The sequence below is a fragment of the Euprymna scolopes genome, chromosome 46 (genome assembly GCF_053919585.1).
Source record: "Euprymna scolopes isolate OS-2025 chromosome 46, ASM5391958v1, whole genome shotgun sequence".
NCBI classification, from domain to species: Eukaryota; Metazoa; Mollusca; class Cephalopoda; order Sepiida; family Sepiolidae; genus Euprymna; species Euprymna scolopes.
Window position 1 is genome coordinate 141279824 of NC_136527.1, and position 11378 is coordinate 141291201.

The following is an 11378-nucleotide window of genomic DNA, read 5'->3' on the forward strand; positions in this document are numbered from 1 at the left end:
TGTTGTCTGTTATAGCAGGAAATACGGGGAGTTGATGACCTTCATCGCATCAGGTAGAATTAGCTGCAAAATCCTTGGCAAATAGTTTGGCCTTGTCTGATGCTGACGAAATTACCTTAGGTCCATTGATGATGGTTGGGATAGAACTCACGCTTCTGTTCAGGATCCTGTTTTCTATTTGGCAAAACTGGTGGGAACCAAGCCGCTGCTCAGCTACTTTGGATTTAACAGACTGAGCATATAGCTCTCTTGCATTTTTTATTACTCTTTTACAGTGGTTGCTGGCAGTCCTGAAAGCAGCTTTAGTCTCAGTGCATCTATTATGTTGGTAGCTATAGAAAAAGTGATTTCTGTGCGCGATGGCAGCAGCACATTCTGGGGAGAACCGTGGCTGGCTGTTAGGTTTTTGTTGGAATTTTTTGGATGGTATGAATTGGTCTATGTCTACAATTAACCATTCAGTCAGGTCTGATACTATAGAAGACACCTCCTTTTTAAACATGGAATGCAGGGATAGATCAGATATAAATGTACAGAAGCTATCCCAGTCAGTCATAGAGTATCGATATATATGGTGGAGGGGTACGTCTTAAGACTTATTACATATTACATTTTCTAATGAGGCTGCCATACACGATCCTAGCGTTTTCATAAAGCATTTCACTTTAAAATCTATTTTAAATGTTGACTTTATTTTAAATGTTTAATCATGAATTTTCATCTTCCTTTCAAGATTATATGCTGATATATAAACTGAAGGAGTAGTATTTAATTAAATAAATTTTGTTTCTTTATTTGTGGTTTAAAATTTATTTTATATATTTTACAGATAAAAGTTTTTGAATTTTCATGTTAAGACCTATATAGTGATTTCTATGCGCAATGGCAGCAGCACATTCTGGGGAGAACCGTGGCTGGCTGTTAGGTTTTTGTTGGAATTTTTTGGATGGTATGAATCGGTCTAGTCCTACAATTAACCATTTGGTCAGGTCTGATACTATAGAGGACACATTCTTTATAAACATGGAATGCAGGGATAGATCAGATATGAATGTACGGAAGCTATCCCAGTCCGCCATAGAGTATCGATATACAGTATGGTGGAGAGGTATGTTTGAAGACTTATTACATTCACTACATTTATTACATATTACATATTCTAATGAGGTCGCCATTCACAATCCTAGCGTTTTCATAAAGTATTTCACTTTAAAATCTATTCCATATATGCTTGTCTCAGAAAACATAACACTTATATCTGGTCTTTAATCAGCTTTTAACATAAAAAAAATCACCATATCCTTGTGTCTAAGACAATATCTTGCCTTTATTTGGTCTCTAATTCAGCTCCCATATACGGTACTAGGGCGTTTCATAAACTTTATATTTTAAAACATATTTCATATGTGTTTGTCTCAGAAAATATCTGGTCCTGGATATGACCTTAAACTATATCTGATGGTGAGGCCCCAGCTTGCTGGCTTTGGGGAGTGTGGAGTAACCTCTTAATTGCCATTGCTCCCAGGTCCACTCTGACCCGGAGTGGTATTACCTGTTAGGGTCCCAACTATGGGTTAAATAGAAACTGACTTGAAAAAAAAACAAAAAAATATTCTATTAAAAAAATTTTCTTCAAAAGCAACAGACATAATTGCCAATACATACGGGTCTTCAATTACGGACCACCTTATAAAAAACCTGTGTCCTGGATATGACCTTAAACTATATCCGATGGTGAGGCCCCAACTTGCGGACTTTGGGGGGGGGCTGTAGCCATCCTTTAATTGCCATTGCTCCCAGGTCCATTCTGACCCAGAGTGATAGTACCTGTTAGGGTCCCAACGATGGGTTAAATAGAAACCAACTTGAAAAAAAAACCCAAATATATTCTACTAAAACAATTTTCTTCAAAATCACCGGATTCGGCATTAAATAACTTGAAAAGGGTTGATATGCCGTAAAACAAAAACAATCAACAAGAAAATATCTCACTTTTATTTGGTCATTAATAAGCTTTTAATTCAAAACATATTTCACATTTCCTTGTCTAAAAAAATTACTTTCATTCCATCGCAATACACATCCTGGGTTTTTTTTTTTACACAGGCATCACCGCATTATGAAGGCCAAGAGGCCACTCGAGGATAAGGGTCAAAGAGTGTACAGTAGAAATTGGACAATATAGTAATCAATTCGGTAAATTTGTTAACTTATATGGAACAGCTCATCAAGAACTTGTTTACGTTAGACTTGAAGACAACCATATTGTAGTCAGCCAGAAAGCAGGAAAACAGAAGACAATTCCACAGGCGTGCAGTTCTAAGAAAGAAGATTTGTTCATGGAATCTACGTTTCTTTTCACTTTAAAATATATTCAATTTATGTTCGTGTTAAAGAAATACCTTTTTTTATTTGGTCACTAATCAGGCTTCTCTACACAATACTAAGGTTCTTCACAAAACTTTTCACTTTAAAATATATTCACTATATGTTTGTGTTAAAGAAATACCTTTCTTTTATTTGGTCACTAACCAGATTTCTCTACATAATACTAAGGTTCTTCATAAAACTTTTCACTTTAAAATATATTTCATATGTGTTTGTCTTAAAAATAGTTTTTTCTTGGTTTCTAATGAAGTTTTCACTTCAAAATAAATTCCACACATCTTTTTGCCTCAGTAAATATCTCACTGTTTGATATCTAATTAGGTTCCCATACATAATCATAAAGGTTTTCTTTCAACATTAAAAAATATATTTTCATCAACAAAACTTAGACCCCTGAACTCTGATGTTCTCACTACAGACTTGTTTTTAAGCTGAATAATTCTCTCTAGTATTTTTCTCACTAATTTTTTTAAAAATATCTCACTCTATGTTTGATATCTAATTAGGTTCCTATACATAGGGTTTACATAAAGTTTTTAACTTTAAAATATATTCCATATACGTTCGTCTCAGAAAATATCTCAACATTTTTTATTCTCTAATTAAGTTCTTCATTAAATGCGTTTGTAAATGTTCTTTATTTGGTCCCTAATTAGGTTCCCATCTACAAGTGTTTGATTTAATAATAAAATAAATTTAAAAAAAACTTACCTTCCTTCCTTAAATAACTTCATACTAAAAGTTATTTCAACGACGGCGAAGCAAACAAATTAATTTGCAATGTAACACATTTCGGCTTTTTACACAGAGAGAGAGAGAGAGAGAGAGAGAGAGAGAGAGAGAGAGAAATACTCGTCTGTGTATTTTACATATTTACAACACGATGAAGGGACGCTTTGAATACAGGCTTTTATAAATAGTCCAAGAGAAGATAACCCCTAGTCACCGAATACTAAAAACATGTGTCATCTCTAAATAAAGTGGAGCAACTCTAGGTTAGATACGTAATTACATTATAATGGAGTAAAAAGGAGCCAACTCCACAAGCATTTAAAAACCCAACAGCATTGATAAATTTCCAATAAATAGGACGTTTATAACTTTTATGTTGTAACTATACACAATCGTAGGGTTCTTTTTATGTTAAAATATATTCAACATGTTAAAGAAATACCTTTATTTTATTTGGTGTTAATGAGGTTTCGCTACACAATAGTAACGATGTACGATCCGGCACCATTCACAACATTACTGATGTGGCAGGTCTCCTTTGATCGTACCTTGTCTCGTTACAAGTTGGCCTGTTGATCGTCCTTACCCACTGTGTTTTCATGGAGGGGCGCTTTTCCTCTCGATCGAATCATCTTTCTTCCATGTGTAGGGAGTCTCCAGGTACATCAATCACTCCACTGGTCCTTGCGACTTGCTGAAAAAATCAGGAGTCCTCACCACAACAGACAGAACTCCGGGTTATAACAGTAACAAACTATTTATTGTTTTCATTACTTCATAACAACTACTGTCTAATTTGAGGTGACTGACTATAGCAGTGAACGATGTAAGACCAGACCAGTAAAGTCACAGAGTTCCCATTAACACAGGCTAGTTCCCATCATAACATCAGGCCCTGAAGTGCTCCCCAAATCGGGAGTGCCGGACAAGCCCAGCCGCTCGGTTTGCTGGCTATGACTCCTCTGCGTTTAGAAATCCTTTTCTAAACCCAACTCCTTTTCCCCCACCTCTTCTTAAGAGAGTGGTTACAAACACCTTTCTTTCTTTCTCTTAGAGCTTATCTCTACCAAACCCCAACCCCCACCTGCACTGAGGTTTTTACTTATTACCAATTAGGTGTGATTAGTCATCCCAGGTCGAACAATGCCTGGCGGTGGCCACTACTCTTGACCCCCATTCTTCATCTCGCTCAACAGAGATTTTAAAAACAACCTTTCCATTGTTAACAGATATATAACAGCAAATGAGATAAAATAAATATCATTTGTCTTTTTTCTTTCTGACAAAATCCCATAGACATTTCTGTTTAAACAACATCAAACCATCATCATCATCATCATTAGAATTCAGCCGTGTGAATTCCTCTGAACTCGTGTCAACTAGCAAGGTCACTCGGCATCACCCGGTCCCCATCGGGTCACACTTATACCAACCTCAACATAAATACTCCCGACAAACCCGACAAGCAGCAAAATACCACCCCATGTATGTTCATCTAAGAAAACATCACACTTTTACTTTCTCTTTAAAATATATTCAACATATGTTCATGTTAGAGAAATACCTTTCTTTTATTTGGTCACTAATAAGGTTCCATACACAACCCTAGGGTTTTTTAACTTAAAAAAATATATTCAACATATTTTCATCTTTAAAATGGACCTTTCTTTTATTAGTCTCTAATTAAGTTCCTGTACAAAATCTTCAAGTTCTTTATGAAGAGTATGTGTTCGTAAATGTTCTTTTAAGTGGGAATTTCTTGCAAACGTCTTGCCACAAACTTGACAAGAATAAGGTTTCTCTCCAGTATGTGTTCGCAAATGTCGTTTTATAGCAGACGACTGCGAAAATGCTAAGTGGCAAACCTCACAAGAATACGGTTTCTCTCCAGTATGAATCCGATTGTGCGCTTTTAATGCAGACGAGTTTGAAAAAGCGGAACCACAAACTTTACAAGAATATGGTCTCTCTCCTGTGTGTATTCGTAGATGTTCTTTTAAATACGCCTTTCTGGCGAATGGTGTGCTGCAAACATCACAAGAATAGGGTTTTTCTCCACTGTGTGTGATCATGTGTCTTCTTAGAGCAGAGGCACGGCCAAAAACTGAGCTACATTTTTGACAAGAATAAGGTTTTTCACCTGTGTGTGTCCTTATGTGGGCCTTTAGAGCTGAAGTGTTTGAGAAACTTGCACCACATGCTTCACAAAAATGCTTCTCCCCAGTGTGTTGCCGCATGTGGCTTTTAAGCCCTGATGACTGTGAAAATGCAGACCCACACATGCTGCAATGATATGGTTTTTCTCCACTGTGTATCCTCTTGTGCCGTTTTAAGGTGGACGGGTCTGCAAAAGCAGAGCCACATTCTTCACAGCAATATGGTTTCTCTCCACTGTGAGTTCGTCTGTGTGCTTTCAATGCCGACGATTCTGAAAAAGCTGAGCCGCACTCGTCACAACGGTGCGGACGCTCTCCACTGTGAGTGCGCAGGTGTGACTTCAAGTGCGAGTTTCTTGCAAACGAGCACCCGCATGCTGCACAATGAAACGGTCGCTCGCCAGTGTGTATTTGAACGTGTCGCTTGAGGTCCTGACGATACAAGAATGCTGAATTGCACACCTCGCAAATGAAAGATTTAATGCCAAAATGTTTTTGCGTGTGTCGTTTCAGATTGTAATTCCTTGCAAACGATGCGCCACATTCTTCACAGGAATATGGCTTTTCTTGCGAGTGCGTTTGCATGTGTCGGTTTAGGGTTGATTTGGAGGAGCATGACAAGTCGCACACTTCACAGGTGTATGTCTTTTTAGTGCTTTGCATTTTTGTCTTCAGATATTTAAATCTTTCTACTTTTTGTATAAATATATGAGTTCAAGATAAATATATATGTAGTAGTTAAAGTTAAAAAATATATATAGTATGGATATTAATATGTATGTAGTAATTAAAGTTATGAGTATATATATGTTAGTTTAGGTTAGTATATATACATATTAGTTCAAGAATATATGTATATATATATATTTCACATTAAGAATATAAATATATATATAGTTCACGTTAAGAACACACACACAGACACACACACATATATATATATATATAGTTCAAGTTAAGAATATATATATTTATATATAGTTCAAGCTAAGAACATATATAGTAGTACAAGAATATATATATATATATATATATATATATATATATATAGTTCAAGTTAAGAATATATATATATATATATATATATATATATATATATAGTAGTTTAATAAATATTTGTTCAGGTTTAGAATATATGTAGTTCAAGTTATTCTGCTAAATGAATTATTGCATTTGTATGTTTAAGTTATTCTATTTGACTAAGGCGTTTTATCATTTGTATGTTTTAAAGTTGCACACTTTACAGAAATCTTCACATTAAAAAAATCTATAAATTTGGGTTGGCTTGTTTGATGACGCTGTCCATAATGTGTGTTAAATCATACTTTGTCAGTCAATAGACATTTTTGTGGTAACATGGTACTTGCTGAGAATTGGATGATACTACTAAGCCACTGAAATGTTTACATTGGTTGTGTGTGTGTGTGTATATATATATATATATATATATATATATATATAACTACTTCATTTACTCACATAAATTAATATACTAAAGTATAATTTTATGCATAAGCTTTAAGTATTTACTTCAACAGTGCTGAATACATAGGAAGAGCTAGTTAGTAAGTTATAAATTCTTCAGGCTCATGCCTTATATATATATATATTCCGTGGTCAAGGGGTAGAACTGCCGACTGTCATCACGACGGTTGTAGGTTCGATCCTCGGCTTGGGATAGGTGCTAGTCTAGCGGCACTGATGAGTTGTGATACAATGAAACAGGACTGTATGTCGATGACTAAAATATATATATATATATATATATATATATATATATATATATATACTATAAATATATTCTATGATGAAGTTGCTTTATCACCAAAGTTAAACAAAATTGAGCCTGGCCAGTACCAGATGGGTGACCATTTGGGAAGGCTAGACGCCGTATGTACCGTGCCAACTTCTAGAAATTTCCAGGTTGGTATTTAGGGGCACTTAAATTCACTGGAAGAGATGCACCCAAAGTCGTTGTTAAGACATGAATCTCCAAAGTAACTCTGATGTAAAAACTTCTGTCCTGTTGCAGTTGCCTACACTGACAAAGGTTAGCAGTAATAGCAAAAAAAGTATGGTTGGTTCTACACAAAGTCTTCACCATTATAAACAAATCATGTATGTGGATTTCCGAGCTACTTAGTTGTTGTGGCGGAGACTCATACGTCGAAATCAACAGGAGACTTAATCATATAATAATATACCAAGTTACATACTTCATGTGTGCATTTTTTTTGTGGCAGGAAGTTATTTATGCATATATAATTTTAAAATATATTTTACAAAGCTCCTATTAATTTGCACAATTTATTAACTTGTTGGATGAGATCAGCATAACATTGTGAGATATCAGCATTGGTTTTTGGTAGTTGGATAAGTACACTCCCTGTATACTATAAATATATTCTATGATGAAGTTGCTTGATCACCAAAGTTAAGCAAAATTGAGCCTGGCCAGTACCAGATGGGTGACCATTTGGGAAGGCCAGTCACTGTATGTACCATGCCAAGTCATAGAAATTCCCAGGTTGGTATTTGGGGGCACTTAAATTCACTGGGAGAGATGCACCCAAAGCCTTTGGTAAAACATGCATCTAGGAAAATGTAACTCTGATGTAAAAACCTGTGGTCAACTGTATATTCTGTCCTGTGGGATTTTTTCTTGTATATGACAGGAAGTAGTTAATATAATATATATATATATATGTATAAGCAAGATAAGATACTGCAGTACGCTTTCGCTATATGGGAATAACACTTTCTCCCATGAGCCTATTTTCTGCCCACCTGGATTTATAACCCCGAATGACATTGGACTCCTTCCGATAATGGACTACCCAGGTTGTAGCAAGTTCTCTTTTCGTATAATTTTCTCCATATAATTATCCACAACCACTAAAAACTATTTTCAATAATTGTTCTGAAAAGCAAAATAGCGTCCATTCGCAGCTGAACATTTTGCTAACTGCATTTCATTTCCTCTGATGATATGAGCCATTGTTGAAAATCCATGGATTAAGGAAATTAAAATAACCCCTTCTATATATTCCTTTTGTCAAGCAATAAATTCTTAAATCGAATATATGTCTCTATATGTTGTTTTTTCAGAATTTAAAATTAAACCACAAAACTAACATATATATATATATAAACTAACTAATATATATATATATATAATTTCAAAATATATTTTACAAAACTCCTTTTAATATGCTCAATATATTAGTTTGTTGGAGGACATCGGCATAGCATTTTGAGACATCATCAGTTCTTGGTAGTTGGTTAAGTATAGACCTTGCAGTGTGGTCTGATTGTTGAAATACTTGTGTCATCACACATTCAAAAAATTTAATAATTTGGGTTGGATTACAATGTCCTAGTATGTGTAAAATCATACTTTTGAAAAATCAACTTACTGCAAACAGTAGGTAACTTCATCGCAGTTTGCTTAATCTGTGTTAGTCAATGGTACTCACCTTGGATGCAGGTTTGTTTGCATGTGTCTTACTGAGAATTGAAAGATACTACTAAGCCACAGAAATCTGTTTCTACTGGTTGTGTGCGTATATATATATATATATATATATATATATATATATATATATATAAAGTATAAAAAAAATGTCTATTAATTTGCTTGTGTCATTAGCTTGTTTAATGAAATTATTTACTGAGAATGTAGGTAGGTTTCACAGCGGTCTTTGTTGCAGTTTGCTTAATCAATAGACTTTCTTATGTGGTGTAGTAGCGCCACCTGTCGGATTAATCGGAAATCATGACAAGGGCAAATAACCAATGTGTATTGATGAATCTTTGTATACATGTGTGTGCAACATAACTATTTGCATATCAGCTTGAAATTAGTTTGTGAAATAAAGTTGTTTGCGTTTTTAGTAGTTGTTCAACTATATCGATTGCCGAGAAAGTAGGTCGGTCTCACAGTCAGTCTTTGTTGCAGTTTGCTTAATCTGTGTTAGTCAATAGACTAACTGTGGTGTAGTAGCTCATGTGCCAGAGTACTCACGTCATATGGAGGTGTGTTTTCATATGTTTAATTGAGAATTGGACAACATGCTAAGCAGGAATAGACACCACCTGCTGGACAAATCAGAAACCATGACAAGGGCAAATAACCAGTGCGTATTGATGAATCTGTGCGCATGTGTGTGTGTGTGTGTGTGTGCAACATACCTATTTGCATATCAGCTTGAAAAGCATATGTCATTAGCTTGTTGAATGAAGTTATTTGTATTCTTAGTAGTTGTACAACTACATCGATTACTGAGAATGTAGGTCCATTGCACAGTTGGTCTTTGTTGCAGTTTCCTTAATCTGTGTAAGTCCATAGTGCTCAAGTGGCAGAGTACTCACGTCATATGCAAGTGTGTTTTGTCTAATCGAGAATTGGACAACATGCTAAGCACTTGCTCTTGATTTCTTTCTACTATTTGTATGTATATATCTCATTAACTGTCTGCAAAAGAAAAAGAAATGAATTTTTCAAGTTTATTACGTATGAGAGAGAATAAAATATAAAAACTAGCAGGTTGCCCGGTAGTAAAATATGCATAAATATTATATTTTAATTTATACAGAATTCTGATTTTTTATTATAAATCTCACCTGTCTGTTTAAATGTGTGTATGTATGTATGTTTACATGTCTGCCAAAAACTTTCGACAGAGGTGATAGATTTTCACAAGATCGGTATCATTCTTAAGCTCAACCTCCAGAAAATTAGGTAAAAATAAAGAATTCTTATCATTATAATCTTTTTTTGAAATCAGGAACTGTGTTTAAAGTAGTCATTTATTATATAAATCTCACCTGTCTGTTTAAATGTATATATGTATGTATGTATGTATGTCTCGCAAAAATTTTTGACAGAGGTGACAGATTTTCACGAGATTGGTATCATTTTTAAGCTCAACCTTCAGAAAATTAGGTAAAAATAAAGAATTCTTATCTATTATATAAATCTCACCTGTCTGTTTAAATGTATATATGTATGTATGTATGTATGTCTCGCAAAAATTTTTGACAGAGGTGACAGATTTTCACGAGATTGGTATCATTTTTAAGCTCAACCTTCAGAAAATTAGGTAAAAATAAAGAATTCTTATCTATTATATAAATCTCACCTGTCTGTTTAAATGTATATATGTATGTATGTATGTCTCGCAAAAATTTTTGACAGAGGTGACAGATTTTCACGAGATTGGTATCATTTTAAAGCTCAACCCTTCAGACGACAAATATCGAAAAATTAGCTAAAAATATTAATTCCTTCACCTTCGACTGGGCACTTTTCTACAAGGAGAGGGTCGCTTTTTTCTCCAATATTTTCGAAAGTCATCCTCGCTTTTCAATTGACTAGCCTTAATTTAAACCTTTGCCACTTCTGTTTAGGCGATGGATGCAACAGCAAGGACATCACTTTTTTCATGTTCTTTTCCTCATCCGTGGTATGGCTTTGAGCCTGCCTGCCTACTACCAATTTTTTTTCGCTCAACACATGTGAATGAATTTCACGTGTCAAAGCATGCTGCTGACGTCATGAAGTAGGGAATTTCCAATATATTGAGATGGGTTTGAGACACAGAGAGAGTGATTTAGAGGAGAGTCAAGTCGGAGACTGAGAGCTGACACCCTCTTGGATGCACGAGGAGATGAAGCTAGGACACTGTAGTTGTAAATCTTGAATCCCTGGCCATCATCTATCAATCAGAGTATGGCGTATTGTGCCACACTATTGTTATGTAAAAAGGGACAGACGCCAGTCAATAAAAGAGCAAACTACAGGGTGGTCAAAAAGTCAGGTAACATGTTAAAGGTAGAAAAAACAATATGATCCATTATAATCTCTATTCGTTTAATATTATTTGTTTAAATATTTGAGTGTAATATATAAACTACCCCTCCTGATTTCTGGCTTTGGGGCTATGTAAAGGACAGCGTTTATGGCAAGAAGCCTGATACAATAGCGTCTTTAAAGTTATTTATTGAAGAGGAGATAGCGCGGATATAAGTTGACATGATTACACGTGTTACACAATCAGTGGTTAATCGCTTCCAGTGATTGATAGAGATAAATGGACGACA

At 35.0% G+C, this 11378-nt stretch overlaps 1 protein-coding gene across 1 annotated transcript; it reads right to left on the reverse strand.

The window, feature by feature from the left end:
* Positions 1-4666: 4666 nt before the first annotated feature.
* LOC145271437 (uncharacterized) lies at positions 4667-6303 on the reverse strand. Its single transcript, XM_080126968.1, has one exon. It carries the CDS (start codon positions 5937-5939, stop codon positions 4800-4802), a length of 1140 nt encoding a protein of 379 aa, XP_079983094.1. The 5' UTR covers positions 5940-6303; the 3' UTR covers positions 4667-4799.
* Positions 6304-11378: the final 5075 nt, after the last annotated feature.

Coding starts and splice junctions, on each gene's coding strand:
- LOC145271437 (XM_080126968.1), bottom strand. CDS start 5,939: ATGCAAAGCACTAAAAAGACATACACCTGTGAAGTGTGCGACTTGTCA.